At 29.2% G+C, this 22,254-nt stretch overlaps 1 protein-coding gene across 1 annotated transcript in view; it reads left to right on the forward strand.

Moving 5' to 3' along the window:
- Positions 1-22,254, forward strand: part of LOC145751363 (sushi, von Willebrand factor type A, EGF and pentraxin domain-containing protein 1-like) — a 48,930-nt gene that overhangs the window by 20,583 nt on the left and 6,093 nt on the right. Inside the window, exons 17-65 of the mRNA XM_082567481.1 lie at positions 979-1,155; positions 1,342-1,445; positions 1,916-2,092; positions 2,359-2,443; positions 2,811-2,981; positions 3,264-3,358; positions 3,653-3,734; positions 3,975-4,069; positions 4,342-4,518; positions 4,943-5,024; positions 5,362-5,456; positions 5,558-5,685; positions 5,912-6,042; positions 6,542-6,636; positions 6,792-6,873; positions 7,307-7,401; positions 7,566-7,742; positions 7,870-7,951; positions 8,099-8,193; positions 8,534-8,661; positions 8,847-8,977; positions 9,300-9,394; positions 9,631-9,804; positions 10,257-10,384; positions 10,845-10,975; positions 11,104-11,198; positions 11,425-11,506; positions 11,915-12,009; positions 12,158-12,334; positions 12,831-12,912; positions 13,158-13,252; positions 13,543-13,670; positions 13,989-14,119; positions 14,413-14,589; positions 14,989-15,168; positions 15,565-15,747; positions 16,027-16,121; positions 16,431-16,512; positions 16,766-16,942; positions 17,339-17,515; positions 17,907-18,083; positions 18,458-18,556; positions 18,839-18,916; positions 19,279-19,455; positions 19,955-20,131; positions 20,567-20,746; positions 21,109-21,288; positions 21,668-21,788; positions 22,129-22,250. Coding sequence (XP_082423607.1) covers positions 979-1,155; positions 1,342-1,445; positions 1,916-2,092; positions 2,359-2,443; positions 2,811-2,981; positions 3,264-3,358; positions 3,653-3,734; positions 3,975-4,069; positions 4,342-4,518; positions 4,943-5,024; positions 5,362-5,456; positions 5,558-5,685; positions 5,912-6,042; positions 6,542-6,636; positions 6,792-6,873; positions 7,307-7,401; positions 7,566-7,742; positions 7,870-7,951; positions 8,099-8,193; positions 8,534-8,661; positions 8,847-8,977; positions 9,300-9,394; positions 9,631-9,804; positions 10,257-10,384; positions 10,845-10,975; positions 11,104-11,198; positions 11,425-11,506; positions 11,915-12,009; positions 12,158-12,334; positions 12,831-12,912; positions 13,158-13,252; positions 13,543-13,670; positions 13,989-14,119; positions 14,413-14,589; positions 14,989-15,168; positions 15,565-15,747; positions 16,027-16,121; positions 16,431-16,512; positions 16,766-16,942; positions 17,339-17,515; positions 17,907-18,083; positions 18,458-18,556; positions 18,839-18,916; positions 19,279-19,455; positions 19,955-20,131; positions 20,567-20,746; positions 21,109-21,288; positions 21,668-21,788; positions 22,129-22,250 — 6,279 coding nt within the window. The remainder of the gene's footprint in view (positions 1-978; positions 1,156-1,341; positions 1,446-1,915; positions 2,093-2,358; positions 2,444-2,810; positions 2,982-3,263; positions 3,359-3,652; positions 3,735-3,974; positions 4,070-4,341; positions 4,519-4,942; positions 5,025-5,361; positions 5,457-5,557; positions 5,686-5,911; positions 6,043-6,541; positions 6,637-6,791; positions 6,874-7,306; positions 7,402-7,565; positions 7,743-7,869; positions 7,952-8,098; positions 8,194-8,533; positions 8,662-8,846; positions 8,978-9,299; positions 9,395-9,630; positions 9,805-10,256; positions 10,385-10,844; positions 10,976-11,103; positions 11,199-11,424; positions 11,507-11,914; positions 12,010-12,157; positions 12,335-12,830; positions 12,913-13,157; positions 13,253-13,542; positions 13,671-13,988; positions 14,120-14,412; positions 14,590-14,988; positions 15,169-15,564; positions 15,748-16,026; positions 16,122-16,430; positions 16,513-16,765; positions 16,943-17,338; positions 17,516-17,906; positions 18,084-18,457; positions 18,557-18,838; positions 18,917-19,278; positions 19,456-19,954; positions 20,132-20,566; positions 20,747-21,108; positions 21,289-21,667; positions 21,789-22,128; positions 22,251-22,254) is intronic.

Raw genomic sequence — 22,254 nt, forward strand, 5'->3', positions numbered from 1 at the left:
ATTTAATTATCGATTTAATTTTAATTATAATCTATAATATCCCAAACTGGCAAAGGCAACTCCAGACTGGGTCGGAGTAACTGATGTTACTCTATGTTTAAGTCGCGCATTCGACTTTCCTACATCGAAGTTATAATTAAATATATACATAAAAAAGCAATAAAATACAAAAAAATTGTTGCAAATAAATATATTATTATATTGTATGGTAATTCTATAATATTATTAGCATTAAATACTGTGTGCACGTTTTCTCTATTTTAAAGCCTATGCAACAAACTTTATAAACCAATCTTTCCTCAAGATTAAACTTAAGTTAAGTTTACATAAAAACAAGGATTTTATCTTGATATAAATGGCAACTTTACATAGACATACACAAACAATCGAGTCGTGTATTGCTGGGTTATCATATTAATCACATTTTGTAATAATATCTAAACCGATAATAGATTTGTCACGGTTAGTTCCAGGTATTTCGCATCGCCCGAGGTTTATTTAAGATAAAGATAACAACCTTAACATACCGTTCGTGCCGTTTATTAATAACCTCACTAAACATTCAATATCCATTAGTGTGTTTAATTCTTAATCTTAAAATCTCTTATTTTAGACTTTGTTTTTGCTAAATCGTTGATTTCTTACGTCTTAGATGAATTTAAATTTAATAATTAATGGATTAAATTATATAAAATTGTATGTTATACTTTTGGGTCATAGTTTTTAAAAATCTTTAATTTTTTGCTATTTTTTGATCGTTTTATGCTATATAGTCGACTATTTTTTCATTTCACACTAATCTAATTTAATAACTAACGCACCAGATTATTTAAAATAATATTTTAACTTGTTAGAACAGTTTTTTGTTAAAAAAGTGTAAAAAAGTGTCTAAAATTCAAATACAAAACATTTTTTGCGCTAAAATGTTGCCTACAACTCAACTAGTAATTTAAAACTTAATCTAACATTCTTGTTTAGTGATTAGTTGCGGGACTATACGACCTCCTCTGGACGGGGCAGGACATTGCTCGGATGAAGACAGTTATGGTTCAATCTGTCAATTCACCTGCAATACCGGGTTCGAACTGAGTGGTTCTGCGGAGAGATTGTGCCAGGAAACCCGCCAATGGACTGGAAACGAGACCCTCTGTTCCTGTAAATATTTAGACCCTTTTTATTTAAATAATTTGTTAAGAATATTTATTTATATATAAGTAATTTTCTAAAGACAAATAGTACAATAACATTTTAAATTTTTTATGACGTCAAAATAACAAGTCCCGGGGTTTTATGACCTCATAAACTTTTTAATGAAATAACGCTATTTTTATTATGACGTAGTGGTCAAATGTGGCGCCCTGAGTGCACCGGTGAATGGAAGAATGGATTGCACTTCGAAATTGGGAGTCAACGCTTTTGATTCAGAATGTAACTTTCGATGCAATGTAAGTCATGTAGAATAAAGTTATTTAAACGTAGTTTGTCGCCTTCTTGTTTTTTACATAAAAACTGATTAATTACCTGCAGCATGGTGTAGTGATCGGAACACTTAGCTTCACTACATAAGGTCCTGGGTTCTATCTCCACTGCTATAAGACTTTAGCGCTCTTAATTAAGGCGAAATAAACAATATAAATTTCTGCTAGGCCAAAATATATCCCAAACTGCCAAAGCCAACTTGAGACTGGGTTGGGGTAGCAAATGTAAATCTATGTTTAGGTCGTAAAGTCGACCTTCCCACATCGAGGATAAATAAAAATTTAAAAAAAGGATTTTATGTCTCAAAATGCATTATTTAAAATTCAGTTTATATTAATTATTCAATCCATTTTAAACGTTAAAATTAATTTCTTTAGTTAAAGTTATTTCTTGCATCGCATTTCTTTTTTTGTATCTAGTTTTTTTTTTTATGTAGATTGGTTACACTTTGTCTGGCAGTTCAACGCGAACCTGCCAACGTGTCAAAACCTGGTCTGGTGTGGTAACCACGTGTTTGTTGATCACGTGTCCTGTGCTCGATGAACCGTTGCACGGAAAGGTCACGTGTTCAAATGATAATGAATATGGCTCCACGTGTTCAGTCGCTTGTGACGTAAGAATTACCAAATTTAGATTTTTGTTGTTGTTTTAAATACTGGTCCATCCACATAATAGATTAATTACCATATACCTTATTTATGTTATTGTAACATTAGGCTAAATTTTTACTGAAATTTTTATTTAAAAGAAGGATAATTATTCAATAATTTGTTTTCCAGTAATTTTTTTTGCTTTTCTTTTCTTAGCGCTAAATATCTTTATGCTAAACTCTTATAAAGTCACAATTAATCAATAAATATGGGATTTTATTCTTTACAGAGGGGATATTTTCTTTCCAGTGGCGACAAATCAAGATATTGTCAAGAAACTGCTTCTTGGTCGGGCAGAGAAGCCACTTGCCAAAGTAAATTATTATTCAAAAACTTATAAATTTTACAATAAAAGTTATTTTAAAATACTTTTAAATTAAAGTATCAATTGATTGGTAAAAGAAGCGCTATGTTTATTAGGTATTTATAGCGTTTTACATGCGCTAATACGGATATCAAATATTGTTTCAAAAAACAAATATTTTTAACCTTTTCTTGCATACCAGACAGTTTACATAAAGCTTAAGGGTCTTGGTATAGAATATCATACCAAAGATTACCGATAACATCTCTGTAAAGAACATAATTCGCGAATCTAGCGATCTCATGCGTCTATCTCTAAAACCGCGCGCGCACATTTGTGTTTATACCTCAGTGACGTCATAAAGGTTCTCTATTTAGTCATGACTTGCCCAAATTTGGTGCCTCGAGATCATACTTCGATGACGTGTACAAACGGGATCAGGTTCGGGTCAATTTGTACTTTTAAGGGAGAGTTAGGGTACGAGTTAATGGGTGATGCAGTCGTGGAATGTGACGAATTCGGAGGAGATGATCCCCCCTTAGCAGATTGTAAGTTTAATCCCTTAAATTTTTTTAAAAATATTTTACTTAATTTGTTGTTTTTCAAAAAAGAACAACAATACGCCTAACTGTTTTATAAAAACTTGAAGGCCAAACCTGTTTTACTAAATGTCAAACCTAAATGTTAATCCGTACAACATTTCAATAAACAACTCACGCATTTCCTTCAATTAAATCTTATTTACATGTTATTAGCCAACTTTACAATTTCTTTTAAGTATTAAACACATAATATTGACAATTTAATCTTCAATTTTTAATTTGTTTCAGTGATAACATGTCCAAGTATTGAAGTTCCTGACAATGGTAAAATGTCTTGTTCGGACAAGAATATCTTTGCATCATCTTGCTACTTTAATTGCAATGTAAGTCGATTTGAATTAATCTTTTTTGAATAATTATAAACATTTAGTTTCATGTAACGCTATTTTGCTGGCATAGTCTACTCAGAAGTTTAGCTAATGCAATTTTTTAAAGATTTGTTAAGATACATTCCTTCTTGAAGTAAAGAAGGCAGTTTCCTACTGAAGTAAAGTAGTAACCTACTGAAATATGGCTTTAAGAACGATTATAAGTTTATCAATAAAAGATAAACACTCATTTAATATAATAGTACTAACTAAATGTAGTTTTAATAATATTAAATTAAAACTTTTAAGGATGGATATGAGATGTTTGGAAGTGTTTCAAGAAACTGCCAACTTGACAAATCGTGGAGCGGCGGTCTTGTAACATGCGTTCGTAAGTTCAATCAATAAACATTATTTATTTAAGCAATTTTGTTGTAAAAACTAAGCTGTATGCTTTAGGTTTGTCTGTATATAAATTTACATACATTTATAATTGTGCTACAAAAGCGTGCATAAATTTAAATATAACGTTTATTGCCATGGCATTGTATACTAATCTTTGCTAAAAACCTTATTTTTAAAGGTTACATTTAGGTTGGTTGCTTAACCTTTGGTGCATTTTTGTTTTTAGAAATAACTTGCCCAGTGTTAAGTGCACCAAGGTTTGGATCAGTTGATTGTAGTTCAACGAATATTTACCAGTCAACTTGTGAATTTACTTGTGATGTAAGTGGTTATAACTTTACTGAAAAATAACCAACTCATAGTTAAAAATAAATACAAAAGTATGAAAACCCAATTAGCAATTTAAATATTAAGGTAATATAAACCTAAACATTCTAAAATACCAAAGTCAACTTAAGACTGGGTTTGGGTAACAAATGTACTCTCTATGTTTGAGCTGTGAAGTCAACCTTTCCCCATAAATAATATATAAATACAATAAAAAGTAGGTAACTTAGTAGCAAATATTAAAATAAACGTTTTTTTCACCATAGAATGGATACGAATTAGTTGGGTCATATTCAAGAAGCTGTCAATCATCTCACAGTTGGACTGGGGTTGAAGTAACTTGTGTTTTAATCACTTGTGGACAGCTAAATGCACCAACTAATGGTCAGATTACTTGTTCTAAAAGTGGAGACTTTGGGTCAACTTGTTCTTTTGAGTGCAATGTAAGAAAATAGTTTGTAATAATTTTAATAGGGTATTTTTAATATTTAAACAAGTTAATGTTAGTAACCGGCAGCGTGGTGTAGTGGTAAGAACACTTGCTACACCACACATGAGGTCGTGGGTTAAAACCCCACTGATTTTATACTGTAGCGCCTTTGAGTAAGGCGTCATAAATGGTATGAACTCCTGCTGATCCAGCACTTAATCAGCAGTATAATTACTGGGCAATTATAATCTATAATATCCCAAACTACCACAGGCAACTCAAGACTGGGTCGGAGTAACTGACGTTACTCTATGTTTAAGTCGCGCATTTAACTTTTCCACATCCAGGATAAAAATATATACAAAAAAAGTAGCAGAGTTACCATCAATGAGTTGTTTATATTGATTATAATGTATATTTTATTCTTACTTTTATAGGAAGGCTACAACTTGGTAGGAAGTCAGCTTAGAACTTGCCAAGCAGATCATGCTTGGACTGGTGTTTCAACATCTTGTGTTTGTAAGTTAAATTTATATTTTTTTATTTTTACACTTTTTAAATTGGGTAATACAACTGTTAGATGTTGTTCTTAAAGGTTTAATGGTTTTGGGTTTAATTCCCACTGCTGAAGCACTCTTTAGAAAGGTGCTAAAATGTTTATCTTTTGTTAACTTAATTAGTAGATTAATTATTAGGCAATTATAAGCAAAATTAATCCAAACCTCTTAAGTCAATTTGAGTCTGGGTCAGGGTGGCAAAAGTTACCTTATGTTTAATTTGTAAAGCTGATCTTCCCACATCGAGTATAAATAAATACAAATAAAAATTGCTGATAAAACTTTTGTAATATTTCTAGTGGTGGTTTGTCCCCAGTTCCCACCTCTAAGCCATGGAAAAATCAAGTGTTCAGATTCTTATAATTACGACTCAAACTGCCAATTTGTTTGTGAGGTAATATTAAGTCAAATCCAATCTTATGAACTTGTGTGATTAACATTAACAATACACTTAACTAGTTTTATAAATTGTTAAATGTCTGTATCAATTTTTAGATAGGTTATGAAATGTCAGGATCATCGAACAGGATATGTCGGGATGATGGAACTTGGTCTGGAAGATCAACTTCTTGTGGAATTGTAACTTGTGATATCCTTGAAGCTCCTGAGAATGGAGCCATCAGGTAAGTTACCTACAATTAGAAAAGGTTTAAATGGTTTTATGAATAGCAATAAAGAAATAATTTGCATTATTAAAAAGTAATAGAAAAATGTTTGCAAATGGTACAATATTTACATAAGTTTTAGTTATTTATTAGCTTTTTGTTAATGCTATTACAAAACTAAATTTAAAAAAGTTTTACACTGTTTGCAAATTTAAAATGTTTAATAATTATAATTTGTACTTAGATGTGTAGACAGCAACAACTTTGATTCAACATGTCGATTTACTTGTAACATTGGCTTTGAATTAATGGGGAGCAATTCAAGGACTTGTCAGGAGAGCACCCAGTGGTCAGGAATCGATACTTACTGCCAATGTAAGTTGCACTAAAATAAAATCATACAACCATAAATATCAAGGGCTTCTTAGGCTTTTTTAGTGATATGCCTTTATATTATATCTATACAATATATTGTATGACAATGTATAAATACCGGCAGGTGGTGTAGTGGTAAGAACACTTGCTACACAACACATGAGGTTGTGGGTTCATTCACCACTGTTCTCATGCTGTAGCCCCCTTGAGTAAGTCACTATAAATGGTATGAACTCCTGCTGAGTCAGCACTTAATCAGCAGCATAATTATCGGGCAATTATTATCTATAATATCCCAAACTGACAAAGTCAACTCGAGACTGGGTCGGAGTAACTGATGTTACTCTAAGACGCGCATTCGACTTTCCGACATCGAAGATAAAGATATATACGAAAAAAAAAAAAAATTTCACATAACAGTAGGCTATATACATTAAAACCAGCTTTTATTATTATTAAGTTGTTGGAATTAATTTTTATAACAATTATTTTTTTACAGTAATTGTGTGCCCAGAGGTTGCTCCATTACGTTATGGTTCAGTAGAATGCACCAATGAAAACACTTACAATTCTGAATGCTCATACTCTTGCAATGTAAGTGAAAAGTTAGTTTTAAAAACATCAATGTAACATTTAATATGATAATGTCAATAGTGTTAGTTATATTTACAGTTAAGCAATTTTTAAAAATTAAACATTGAAGCATTCAATAAAAATATATTTGCCCAATCATTTTATTAATTATTTAGGAAGGTTATGAGTTTTTTGGAAGCACAAAAAGGACTTGTCAGTTAAATCATGAATGGTCTGGAATTGGAGTCAGATGTGTTTGTAAGTTCTATATAATAGTTATTCAATTATGTTTTAATTAATTCCATAAAAATGTTAAATGTTGTAGTAGTTAAAATTATTTTTGACTTTACTACATGAGGTCATGGGTTCAATCCCTACTGTCTTTATGCTGTAGCTCTCTTAAGTAAGGTGCTTCATGCAGTATGGACTACTACTGAGCCCAAAATCTATCAGCATATTAATTATTGGGCGAATATTTTTATTAATATCCCAAACTGGCAAAGTCAACTTGGGACTGGGTTGGAGTAACTGATGTTACTTTAAGTTTAGGCTCAAAAATCTACCTTTTTACATCTAAGATAAATAAATAAATTTATTTATACACTTGATTAAGTTGCTTAGTTTACAATAATTACAAAACATAACTATCTTTATTTAAACTAATTATTCAGTAAAATCTTATTATGTTTAGTGACTACTTGTCCTGAAACATCTCCACCTTTAAATGGGAAAATAAGATGCTCGAGCGAAAATGAATATTTGTCTGAATGTGTTTCATCTTGTAACGTAAGTTAAACTAATTATCTTACAAATTATTATTTTATTTTATTGCTTTTATTAAACAAAAAAATTGATTTTCTAAAAATATTTTAAGTTATTTTTATAGATATTAGTTTAGCAGATTTTTGTAAAAAAAACAAACTAATTTTAAAATAAACTTATACGAACAGGTCGGTTATGAACTGTTTGGCTCCACCTCGAGGACATGTGAAATAAGTCATGCATGGTCGGGCATCGAGGCAACTTGTAGACTGATCACCTGTGGGGCATTGAAAGCGCCCCCTAATGGTGGTATTACTTGCACAAACGAGGACATTTTCAACTCGGAGTGTAGCCTCTCATGTAACGTAAGTATTGGGAGGATTTAAAGAATTTGTGAAAATTTTTAAACTTAAAAATACTTTAACCAATTGATCTTGTTAAGTTTTAGTCTAGAATATATTATTATATGATATCATTTTTCTACTTTTATAGAAAGGCTACAACTTGTTTGGGAGCCAGCTTAGAACTTGCCAAGCAGATCATGCTTGGACTGGTGTTTCGACATCTTGTGTTTGTAAGTTAAATTGTTTGTTTCAATTTATTTACCACAATTTTCTGTAATTATTTATTTTAATAATAGTTTTATTGAATTCATGTTAAATCCTAGTTTTTAAAATTCATTTTTTATACAAGAAGTTTAATAATCATTTTATGTTTTTAGTAATAACTTGCCCTGAGTTGACCACTCCAAGTCATGGTAAAAAAACTTGCACAGATTCCTACAATTATGATTCTGATTGTCACTTTATTTGTGAGGTAAAACCTAAGCATTTAATAAAGTTTTGTTATCTATATTTTATATTGGTTGATGTTAGTATGTATATGTCAGGTTTATAAGCCTATAAAATAAATAAAACTGCTGTTTGTGGTGTGTGGGTAAATCTTGTTAGACCAATATTAGTTAAAAGTTGCTACCATATCATGACAAATAAAATTGTGACTATAGAGTGGGCCATCAACAGTTTTTGTTAAAAAAAAATAAGATCAAATTTTTAATCAATGATTGACTATTTGTACTTAAAACTCTTATAAGATTTGGGATAAAACAAATTAATAAGTTTTATTTAATGTCCTAATTTTAATTTGCGATTTTCAGATTGGATATGAGAGAAGAGGGTCGTTACACAGAATATGTCAAACAAATGGAACTTGGTCTGGACTTGCTGCTGGTTGTGGAATTGTAACTTGTGATGTTCTTGAAGCTCCTGAGAATGGAGCCATCAGGTTGGTTGCAATATCTGATAAATAACATTGGTATACAATTATGAATCTGTGTAGATATATTTGTAAAAATTGAATATATTTAAAATTAATTTTAAAAGAGATTTGAAGTCTATTGAGTGTCAATTTGGTTTGAAGAATGGATTTACAATTTTGTTAGTAATTTTTGAATTTAATTTTGTACTTAGATGTGTAGACAGCAACAACTTTGATTCAACATGTCGATTTACTTGCAACATTGGCTTTGAACTGATGGGAAGCAATTCAAGGACTTGTCAGGAGAGCACCCAGTGGTCAGGAATCGATACTTACTGTCAATGTAAGTTGGATCTAATGCTTATGTCTTTTACTAAAACTAAGTTTAAAGGCATAAGTCAGTATGTTAGTTTTCCATAAATGGTTAAAAAAAATTGTAGTAACTTAATGTTTTTTTATTTATCTTCAATGTGCAAAAGAAATAGAGTAGCATCTGTTACCTTGACCCAGTCTCGAGTTGAATTTGCCAGTTTGGAATATTATTGATTATATTTGACTAATAACTAACCTACCAAGTTACTTACTAACTACATCAAGCTGCTGTTATTTATTTCAAGTATTGTAAAACATTTTCATGATGTAAACTTCTTATTTTTTTTGTTTAGTGATAACATGTCCATTACTTGTTGTTCCGAACCATGGCTCAGTTAAATGTACATCCACAAATATTTATGATTCTTCTTGTACCTTCCAATGCGATGTAAGTATAAGTTTTTTTAAGTTTTAGATATATTAAACTTGTCATATTCCTAAATAATGATTATTCAGGTAATGTAAAATTAAATCCTTCTTTTAAACATTTATTTTTTGAAATCAAGGTATAATTGTAATTTTAATAAACCTAAGTATTTAAATAGAATAAATTTAATTCAAAATTTAATCTTTTTTGTAATTTTATTTATTCTTGTTTTTATAAATAATGTTTATCCTCAACAGACTGGTTACAACTTGGTGGGAAGTTTAACTCGAGTTTGTCAGGAAAGTCATGTGTGGACTGGAGGAAATACTAATTGTGTTTTGGTCACTTGCAACAGCTTAACAGCACCATTTCATGGTGGAATGATATGCACTGGAGATTCTTACAACTCTGAATGTTCATTCAAGTGTAATGTAAGTTTGCTTTAATTTTGTTTAAACTAACAAACCCACTTTACATTTGGCATTTTAGTTGTCATAGTATGATCTTAACTCTTAACTTATATCTCCCTGTGATCATTTTTTCACACACCACGAATGACAATTTTATTTATATTAAAGGCTTTTAAATTGAACAAACATATTTATTAATATTGTCCACTAAGCTTTATTATACATAGATTTTAAATCCTGTTTATAGTTGTGATATGTCGTAGTTAGTACACTTAGCTTCACTACATGAGGTCTCTTGTCAACCTAAAAACTAATCAGAAGGTTTAAATACATTTATTAAAACACAAATCTTCAACTTTAAAAAACTATATTTTAAATTACATAAATGTATAGTATTGGTAAATTAGTTGGTAGTAAAACGTAAAAATAAAACAATTAGCTATTTTGCCTACCATGTTTTTTTATTACTTTAGGTTGGTTTTGACATGGTAGGAACAGAATTGAGGACATGTCAAGCAGATGGACGTTGGTCAGGAAGAAGAGTGACGTGTGGTATAGTGACCTGTAATGAACTAGATGCACCTGAGAATGGAAAGAGAAGGTGTGTATACAAAAAATTAAAACTTGTAAAATTACAGATTTTGTGGTATTTTTGTAAAGTCAAAAAATTGCGTAGATAACTTTTTTTTTGTATATATCTTTATCTTTGATGAGGGAAGGTCAACGGCGCTACCTAAAGTAGAGTAACATCAGTTACCCAGATGCAGTCTTAAGTTGACATTGGCAGTTTGAAATATTATAGATTATAATGCCTGATAATTGTGCTGCTGATTAAGTGCTGGCTTAGCAGGAGTTCATACCATTTATAGCGCCTTACTCAGGGGCGCTACAGTATGAGAGCAGTGGGGATTGAACATGCAACCTTATGGTGGTGTAGCAAGTGTTTTTACCACTACACCACGCTGCTGTGTTAAATATATAAGAGTCTGGCTTAAAAATAGATGCATCATAAATTTAACAAAAATTTGTTTAAATCTTATTTTATTTAATTTTGTTGTTAGATGTGTAGACAGCAACAACTTTGATTCAACATGTCGATTTACTTGCAACATTGGCTTTGAACTGATGGGGAGCAATTCAAGGACTTGTCAGGAGAGCACCCAGTGGTCAGGAGTTGATACTTACTGTCAATGTAAGTTAATACAATTTGTTTTTACTTTTTGTACAAAATTACTTAAAGGTTTTTAAAGTTAAGGCTCATATTTAAGCCAATTTTTTTCTATTTATATTGTTATAATATCTTTGGCTGATTTTTTTTAGTGATTGTTTGTGAGGAAATGAGGAGACCAAGAAATGGAAAAGTTAACTGCACAAAAGACAACATATTTAGCTCTGACTGTCTATTTAAATGTGATGTAGGAATTTTACAATTTGAAACATTTGTTTTTTTTATTAATACACCATCAAGTTTTATTAATATGTTAACCGAATATAATTTTAAATTAAACTTTTTTATTTTTTAATAATTTATTATCAAAGCTAATAAATATATAGATTAATTACTTATAGATATGTTAACCAAATATGATCACTTTAACATTGTATTTTTAAAAGCCTATATGTTTATATTTATAATGTTAGACTGGTTATGAGCTGCTTGGGAGTGTCAAAAGATCTTGCAACCTTGATCATGAATGGTCTGGAGCCACAACTACTTGTAATCGTAAGTTTCAACAAGTTTTAAGTAAAACATTTTATTAAGGCCTCTAATACTGACAATTATTATATTCATATTCATAAAAACTAAAAGCTTTTCATCTATTTAATTAAAATTAAAAAAACACAATTATTAATTTTAAAAAATAAATTTTTAAGAATCAATATTTAACTGAGCTAAGTCAATAATTTTAAAGACCTTGTAACCCCTACAGAAAATTTATAAAACCACAAAATATAAATAACTGCTGTTTGTGGTGTGCGGGTAAATTATTGCAGGCAAATATTAGTTAAAAGTTGCGACCATTTTACAACAATTTAAATACAGTCGGTACAATGGACTATCAACTTGTGTTCTAAAGTTACCAGTTACATACTTATTTATGAACATCATTTTAAATGTTTTGTTTTATAGTGATAACTTGTCCTGTATTAAAAGCCCCTAACAACGGTAAAGTGACTTGTGTGAACCACAACAATTATTTATCAGAGTGTATTCTTGAATGTGAGGTAAAAAGCTTTTCTTAATTAATCTAATTAACAAGTTTTGGGCTATTAAAGCTCACCTTTTTGCAGTTTTTGTTGAATAAATTTAAGTTAAATTTAAGAAAGTAAAAAAATAAATTAAATAAGACAAATATTTTTAATTTGTTTTTAGGAAGGGTATGAGCTCTTTGGCTCCAGCTTGAGGACATGTGAAATAAGTCGCGCATGGTCAGGTATTGAGGCAAACTGTCGATTGATTACCTGTGGGGTGTTGAAGGCGCCACCTAATGGCGATGTTAGTTGCAGCGACGGAGATTCATTTTGGTCAACTTGTGAATTTACTTGCAACGTAAAATTAAATAAATATTTTGTTTTTTATTTAATTTAAATGTTAGATGTAGTTAAAATTCTTAGATTTAAATTGTAAAAACTTTTACAGGTGAAATAATATAGTTTATTTAATTTAAATGTTAGATGTAGTTAAAATTCTTAGATTTAAATTGTAAAAACTTTTACAGGTGAAATAATATAGTTTATTTAATTTAAATGTTAGATGTAGTTAAAATTCTTAGATTTAAATTGTAAAAACTTTTACAGGTGAAATAATATAGTTTATTTAATTTAAATGTTAGATGTAGTTAAAATTCTTAGATTTAAATTGTAAAAACTTTTACAGGTGAAATAATATAGTTTATTTAATTTAAATAACCCTTCTTATAGAATATTAATTATTATAATACTTTTTGATGTTTTATTTTGTTAAATAGTATAACTTGGTTTTAAATTTAAATTTATTTTCAAAAAATTGTTAGTTTAATTTATATTTAGACATTGTATTATTATAGGAAGGATACAGTTTGAGTGGAAGTCAGTCGAGATTTTGTGAACTGAATCATGCTTGGGATGGAGTTCAAACTGTTTGTACTTGTAAGTTTTATTGATTGTAATATAAAATTTTTATCAATGCATTAGTGCAATATTTCTTGTAACAATTTTTATTACTTACATTGGTTGCACAAAAAACATAAATAAAAAAACTAAAATATAATGTAACTTTAAAAAAGATTAATTTTTTACACTACTAGTAAATTTAAATTTCATTTAATGAATATTTACTACACAATTTGTAATGTTTAAGATGTTGGTAAGCATTAATACTTTTAACATTTTAGTGAAAACTTGTCCAACTCTTTCTGCTCCAAGTCATGGAAGGAAAACTTGTAGTGATTCGGATAATTACGAGTCTGATTGCAGATTTATTTGTGATGTGAGTTTATATTTAACCTTGTATAAACCTATGTTTAAATAAACTTATCCAAGTAAAAAATAAAAAATTATTTAGAATTTGTTAAAAGATTTTAATGTAAATACAATATTGTAAAAAGTTTATTGAAAAATCAATTTTAAATCTATTTTATACCATTTTTTGAATTTATTTATCTTCGATGTAAAAAGGTCAACTTCCCTAAACATAGAACCTAAATCAACTTCACAGCCTAAACATAGGTTGAGGTAACACTACACTACTAGTTTTAAATATTTTATGTTTTATTTTAGGTTGGTTATGAGCTGCAAGGCAACAGAATAAGAAGTTGTCAAGCAGATAGCAGTTGGTCTGGAGTTGATGTTAGTTGTGAGATTGTAACTTGTGCTCAGTTGGCTGTGCCTGAAAATGGGAATAAAAGGTAAGCACTTTTACTTAGACATGTGGAAAATACTTAAATTAAAAAAAAATCCTATTAATATAAAAATATTATTAGTGCACATCCCACATTGCTAATTAACAACATTAATTGTGTTAAAGTAAAGTTGATCAATTTAAAGATACCGTTTACCAGTTTTTTTTTTATTATTTTTTTATTTGATGTTAAAAAGTCGACTTTATAGCCTAAATAAACATAGAGTCCCATATGCTACCCAATTTAGTCTTAAGTTGCATTTGGCAGGTAATTGAACTGCTGATCGATTAACCTTATGTATTATAATAATCAAGTTATTTATAGATGTGATGAAGGGGGAGATTTTGACAGCAAATGTCGATTCACCTGCACAGTTGGTTACCAACTTATTGGAAGCTCAACCAGGACTTGTCTTGAATCTGGGGAATGGAGCGGTCAGCTTACTTCTTGTGAATGTAAGTATTTTAAAGCAGTTTTAAATATTTTTTAAACAAGCATTTTAAAAAGCGATAAACCTCAATATTTTTAATTCAATTTTTTCTTTTTAAAATAACATATAAACATTAAAATCAATTTAAGCCAATCTGATATTGTTTTGTAAAAATAAAATTACCTATAACTATGTTTTTTGCTAACCTTTTTTTGATTTTTAAACGGTGAAATTTAATTGACTACATAACTTTAACTTAATAATTATAAAATGTTAAAGTTTTAATAAAGTAACTTATAAAACTATGTATTTTTCCAGTAATCAGATGTGGAGAACTTGATAAAATCAAGTTTGGATCGATCAAATGTACAGCTGATGATGAATATTCATCAAATTGTAAACATTCATGTAAGGAGGGTTACGACTTAATTGGGGTTTCATCAAGGACTTGTAAGGAGGACCATACATGGACAGGAAGTCAACCTTCTTGCCAGAGTAAACATTTTCCTTAAACTTTATTAAAATGGTTTTAAAAACTAAAGATGCTTTATCTTTATGGTTGCCAGTCTAACTTTACTAGTGTTAAAGTCAATCCTTACTAGCGTTGTATAATCTTTTATCTCTTATGCTTAAATGTGCTGAATGGGTATATTAAACATAGCTATCTTGGTTTAGTAATATGTCATGGGCAGTTTTATGCAGTAGTTTGTATTTGTACATAATTTTAAATGCCATTTAAGTGTATTGTATCAAAAACTTATTATACAACCATTTATTTTTTAAATTATTTGTTGAAAAAACAGAGAATAAAATATTTTTTTAATGCTACATTGTTATATATTTTAATTTGAAAGACAAATGAACTACATTAACTTGAAATTTTTGTTTTTTTAGTTGCCAGTTGTACTCCTGTCATCCTCCCACCAAGTCATGGAACAGTTTCCTGTTCAAAAGAGGACAAATATGGCTCAGTTTGTGCATTTGTATGCGATGAAGGTTTCAGGTTGCAGGGGACGTTGTATCGGGAATGTAAAGCTGATCATACCTGGACATTTAAACAACCAAGTTGTGAAGGTAAATTAGAAATTTAACCAAGTTCAGTCATAGATTAAATACATTAAAAATTTTACTTTTTTTGCAAATATTTATATGTTGTAATCACTTAGTTTATTTGTTTCATAGAATGTGAATAAAATGTTTTATTATCTTATAACCTTTTTAATTTGAATTAAAGTGTAGATGTCTTTATTTTTAAAAAGTTAATTAAAATCTAACTTTTTCATTGTTCTTTTTTTCAATTAACAAAATATTAATGTGTTGTATATTTTTTATTGTATTTTAAAAAATTGCTAAAGATAAGATAATAACTTTTTAAACAGTGCCTTGAATTCAGGCAACAGCAAACCAAGTTAAAATATATTTTAATAACATATTTTATATTTTAAACTTTTTAAAACAAACATTTTTCAGTGATTACTTGCGAGCAATTTGACTTTCCATCTTCTGTGGAAATACAATGCACAAATGGAATGAATTTCGGTTCCATCTGCACCCTTATTCCACCTGAAGGTCATGACCTTGAAGGCCCCACCACAAGGACTTGTGATGATAACCCTAGTTTTGATGATTGGTTGGGACCGAGTAGATTGATTGGTGGGTCAAAAATTTTTAATTTTAACAAGTTAATTTAAATGAAAACTTTTTTTTAATTTTTGGCTAATTTATTAATTACAAAAACATAATTTTTATTAAGTTCCAAACTAGATTAGTTTTGGAGCTAAATTTAAATTATTTTAAGTTTAATAAACCTAATATTTAATCTTGTCTAATGTTTGGCACTAAGAGCGTAGTACAACTGATATAACTATTTTAAATCAAATTTTAGATTGATTGTTTAAATGTACAACTCAACCATAATTTGTTTAATTTTAGTAAGAGAATGTCCAGCCCTAACAGCTCCATCTAATGGAGGAATGGTTTGTTCAAACGGAAACATGTACAAATCTGAATGCCAGTTTGTTTGTGATGTAAGTTCAATTAAATTTAATGTTATTAAACTCATATCTGTTTCTTAACCCAAAGGCTTATTTTTTGTTTTAAATAAACCTGTTTTTTAAATTGATTTGCCTTTGATGAAATAACCTAAACATAAAGCAACATAAGTTACCTCAATCTCGAGTTGCCTTTTGCCCTTTGAGATATTATAGATTATAATTACCTGGTAATTAAACTGATGATTAAGTATTGGCTTAACAGGAGTTTATACCATTTATAGTGCCTACCTGACAATAAATTGTTTAAAAATGAACTCTTTTTTTAATTTTATGATGGTTTAGATTGGGTATGAACTTACTGGCTCAACATCAAGAAAATGTCAAGATAATACAAAATGGTCAGGAGAGAATACAGCTTGTATTGGTAAATGTTTTGTATTTTTTTATATATTTGTAGGTTATTTCACCTTATAAAGTTATATTTTAATAGTTAATAGTCACATATATTTAAATATATTTTCCAATACAATATATATTTAACTTATACAGTTAAAATTAGTGTTTTAGTAATTAAAATTTACTTTATTTATTAGTATTTTTTAAAAACGTTTAGTAATCCAAATTAAAGTTGTTATTAGTTTTTTTACATCATAAGTAACTTGATTTTTACTTCACAGTTATTGATTGTGAGGTCATAGATGCACCAAGGAATGGTCGAATACAATGTTCTGACTCATATTTAATGGGATCTCGATGTTCTATTGAATGTTTTGAGGGGTATCAGTTAATTGGAGATGATATTAGAACTTGTTTGAATACAAGAGTGTGGGATAATGATCAACCTTTGTGTCTTGGTAGGTTATTTTACATCGTTTTTTAGTTTACTAGCCAATAGCCCACTGTACGGTTGGCAATTTAATTGTAATATAGTTGCAACTCTCAACTAATATTTGCCCACGCCAATTTACCCATGCGTCACAAATGACAGATATATTACCTTTGTTAACCTATAATAAATAGGACATACATATGTATGTATTGTTCACTAAATTTTATTATATATAGATTAGGAAATATTTTTTTAAATATAAAATAACACTTTTGTTCTAAAATTTTTTAATTTATTTAGTACAATTTCAAATTGTGTTTTTTTAAATTTATAAATTTAAAACAATTTTTTCATTAAGAAAAAAGAAAAGTTATTTTTCAAATACTTGTAAATAAACTTAAAAAATATTTTTTAAACATAGGTATCATTTGCGGTGCCGTAACGGTACCAGATCACGGTTCCATGCAGTGCACCGAAGGAGACCACTACAACTCAGTCTGTCAGTTTAGTTGTGATGATGGGTATCGACTTGGGGGAAGTCTTTCGAGAACCTGTTTAAATACTCATGTATGGAGTGGAGTAGATACAACTTGTATATGTAAGTAAAATCATTTGTTTTAAAATGTAAATACAATAGTTGGAACAATTGGCTTTATTACATAAGGTTCTGGGTTCGACCCGCGCTGCTCTTATGCTGTACCTTTTAAAGGCACTATAAACTGTATGAACTTTTGCTAAACCAACATTTAATTGGCAGCTTAATTATGTGGCAATTACAATCTATAATATCCCAAACTGCCACAGGCAACTCCAGAACTGAGTTGGGTTAACTTGTGTTACTCTATGTTTAAGCTATAAAATTGATCTTCTCACATCAGGGATAAAAAATATATAATCAAGATAAAAATTTTTAACAATATAATCTTGACTAAGCTAAGGTTATTTAAATAATGCTACTTTTTATTAACCATCTTATATTGACATCACAGTGATCAGGTGTGGACCTCTGGAGACTCCTTCTCACGGAAGCGTGACGTGCAGCGACAACGACGTTTACAACTCGGCATGTGACCTGTCATGCATCAGTGGGTATCAACTGATTGGTTCAGATCAGAGGGTGTGTCAAGCTAACGGCCAATGGAGCTTGGTTCAACCTGTTTGTAATAGTAAGTTTATAGTTTTACAATTTTACTATTTTTTTTTAATTTTACAAAAATACAAAATTACCTTAATATAAATACTGTTTAATTTACCAAAATTATTTCTGTAAATGAATTGCTAGAATATTTAGTATCATATAAATCATTTTTACAATAAATACAGTTAATAGGTAAGGTTTATTAGTTTGTAAATTCTGTTAATTTTAAATTAAAACCCTAAATTAAGCATTGTTTTACTCTATATAAGTTAAAGTGGTATAATTAATGCACTGTTATACTACTAGTTGTTATATAAATAAATTTTGCAATAAATTTATTAAATTTGTTTTTTAAAACGTAAATACTTCTTGTAATTGGTTTAAAATAAAATTTTTTCTTAGTTGTAACATGTCCCAAGTTGTTCAATCCAGCCAATGGAGTTGTCTCTTGTAACTTTGGCAACAACTTCAACTCAGTTTGTACAATCTCTTGTGTAAATGGTAAGTAGGTCTATTAGAATTCACACTTTAATAACGTACAATTCTACCAAGTGTTGTTATCTTTTAAAGCACTTTGTAATTAGTTGCCTGGACCCTTATTTTGCTTTATTCTATAATATGTGGGATTTAGGTGTTAAAAATGACCTATAATATAATATTTATGGTGCAAAATAGTGGATGACTTTGTTTGACTTAAGTTAAAGAACGAAAAACCAGTTTAAGAAATTTTATGATTGTATTTTGTTTATTAGCAATTTTTCATAAAATTTTGTTGTTTTAAAGGTTATGAGTTGATTGGAACCAGAGTTCGGATATGTGGGGAAAATGGACAGTTTGATGGATCCGATACTTTCTGTAGAAGTAAGTTAGAAGAGAAAACTTGTTGTATAACATATAATTGCTATCGTAAATCATTTTTATAACTAATTTTTTTTAAGTTACAATTAGATAAAGTAAGATTACAAAACACTTTATAAAAAATTGTGCTAAATGTTGAATAAAGTGGCCAAACTATATGCCAAAGTAAAGGTTTTAAAAGTTATCCTTACTTATATTTTAAAGCTTGAATCATACCATTAACCAAGCTATTTGTTTATAGAAGTTTTCTAAATTGTTGAATGAGGTGTTTTTTATGCTTAATTACAAGTGTTTTTGTTCAAAAATTCATTTTTTTAAAACTTTACATAGTGTAAAACTATAAAAACTACCTTAATTGTTCACAGAGATTTCCTGTAGAAAGTTGGATGAGATTGAACATGGTTCACTTAGATGTGTTGATAGTAACAAGTATAACAGCATGTGCTCGTATGTATGTGATAACGGTTACAACTTGGTTGGGACTCCATCAAGGAAGTGTATGAGTTCTGGGGATTGGTCAAACTCACAACCTGTTTGTGAACGTAAGTTATCAGTTGTTTGTTTTATGCAAAAAAAAAAACAGGTTAATAATTAAAATCTTACTGATTTAAGTTTTGTATTAGTTATGTTGATTTGGGATTTTATATAGTGTTTGTAATAACTAGCATTTTAATACTGTCTAATCTTTTTAGATTATTATTTTAAATTTTTAGTTTTTTTTAAGTGACTTAGCCATCAGTATACTAATGTTGAGTTAACTGTAAAACTAGTTCTCTTTTTTTTTGCTCCAGTGATTTTACCTTTTTTATCTGTTCTCTTTTTTGTTTTGTAAGTTCATATTAGTTTGTGCCTGATAGGCTATAGACCTTATTTTAGTGATTGTTATTGCTTTATGTTTAGTAATCTTGGTTACTTAGTACATGTTATTTCTAATTCATTTTAAATTTAGTTTTAGATATAAATAATCTGTAAAAATTAAGTTTTTTAAATTTTTGCTTAAAATTAAACTTTTGTATTTTTGTAACTTTTGTTTAATTTTAGGTGCAAATTGTTTGAACTTAAGAGTGCCCCCTCATGGTAGTATAGAATGTACAGATGGTAATTTATCGGGGAGCAGGTGTGTTGTCACATGTGAGGCATGTTACTCGTTGTCCGGCTCCTCGAGCAGGACTTGTAGAAGTGATGGGGCATGGTCGGGTGATGCAATGTTGTGCGATGGTAAGTTGATAGATTTTGATTAACTTTTTTAAATTATTAACCAAATATTTGCATTTTATGACATAGCTTTTCAAGAATTTATTTTATGTGAGAATGTTACATAAATTGTCGTTCAAAATTGGTTAAAACTTTTAACTGATACTAGTCTGCCCTAAGGTCGGCAATTTAATTGTTGTAATATTGTCACAACTCTCAACTATTATTTGTTTGCAAAATTTACCTGCACACCAAAACTGCAACTTTAATTTATTTTTTAAGCTTTAAAAACAAAAAAATACACAAACTTATTTTTTTATCATCTACTTTGCTTCATTATATATAGTTGTATATTAACTGTTGCTCTAAAATATGATTTCTATATGCCTTTTCGGCCAATTATTTTATTGATTTCTAAGGTTTTTTATTATTAATTAACCAACAACTTAACTGTTCTAGTATCTACATGTCGACCTCTCAGAGCACCCAGGTATGGATTTATGGACTGTGGAGATTCCCTCGATGAATGTGGAACTGTTTGTACTTTTGCTTGTAAGGAGGGGTACAGGCTAAGAGGGGTGGAAACAAGGACATGCAAGGTCGATTCAAGGTGGACAGGGTCACCACCAGAGTGCATAAGTAAGTTTATATATAGTGTTTCTATAGAATTTAAGTTAAATTTAAATTTTGCAGCAAAATTAAGTTTTTTTTATTAAAAATAATAAAGTTTAAAAATATGGTAACAACTGAATTTAGTTGTTTAAAAAACCAGCAGCTTTATGTTAATTTAGTGCAAGCAATATTATTAATATATTTGTAAAAAAATAAAAATGATTTTTATTGAAACACTGCTGTAAAATTTTGTTTTCTAAAAAGTTATGTAGTTAATATAACCTTGTAATATATACACTAAACTTATTAAAAAAGTTTTAATTAAAGATAACCTACTGTCAACTTATTGTAAACATTTAATATTAAATCAAGTATTAAACTTTTATTAGGTTCAACATGTCGAGATATCCCACCCAATGATGATGTTGAGATGAACTGCACTGATGACTCCAACATTGGAAGTAATTGTTCGTTTACTTGTTCTAACCAGGGAGCTAGTATGTTGGGTTCTAAGTTTAAGGTCTGCCAGGATAATGGAGCATGGAGTAAATCGAATCCTGTCTGCAGAGGTAAGTTGCATTGTGTTAAATAATTTTTATTTTTTATGAAAGTTTTACTGAAAAATATCTTAGTAATTAAATTGATTTTTGAACTGTTGTTGTTGTTAGGTTATACAAAATTCAGGCTTTGTTAGTAAATTACTTTGAAAGATTTTTTTAATTTTTTTTAATGTTACTTAAAGGTGACAGGTCTTGTATTTTAAATGTGAAAAATATGTGCTGTTGTGATGTGTTTAAGCTATCTGTAAACACCAGGCTCAAGGGTGAATAGTGTTGCATTAGTGTGACTTAAACCCAGAATCATTATAACTTGTATTCTGCTGCCATGACTGGTATATCACACTATCAGAGTTACAATGTTTATTTCAACTTTATTTTTTATTTTCAGAATGTAAAACAGCAGTGAGTGACATTTTGTTTATAATTGATGGAAGCTGGTCAGTGGGTGAAGCAAATTTCAGGAAAGTCAAAGATTTTCTTAAAGCTTTGGTTGAACCATTCCAAGTTGGGTAAGTTAAAACTCTTGCTGTTTAATTTTCATTTACATATATAAGAGCTTAGTGAACATTATATATATGTCCAGTATATATTTATGTATGTCAGTATATATATATGTATGTCCAATTTATAAGCCTACAAAATAAATAAAAATACTGTTTTGGTGCGCCGGTAAATTATTGTTGGGAAATATTAGTTGAGAGTTGAAACCATATTGCAACAATTAAATGCTGATTGTACGCATCTATTGACTAGTTAAACTAGAAGGTTTATTACGTTTTTAATTTAATGATGTTGTTGTTTAAAATTTGTTTTCTCAAAAAAATTAAGTTTTTATAATGTTTTTCGTAGTTGGGACAACTCCAGGTTTGCTGTTGTTCAATATTCAGATGATCCACGAGTTGAATTTTTAATGAACGAACACTTCACTGTAACTGATGTTCTTAATGCAGTAGATGCTATTCCTTATAAAGGTAA

Source organism: Corella eumyota, chromosome 4, assembly GCF_963082875.1.
Source record: "Corella eumyota chromosome 4, kaCorEumy4.1, whole genome shotgun sequence".
Taxonomy (NCBI): domain Eukaryota; kingdom Metazoa; phylum Chordata; class Ascidiacea; order Phlebobranchia; family Corellidae; genus Corella; species Corella eumyota.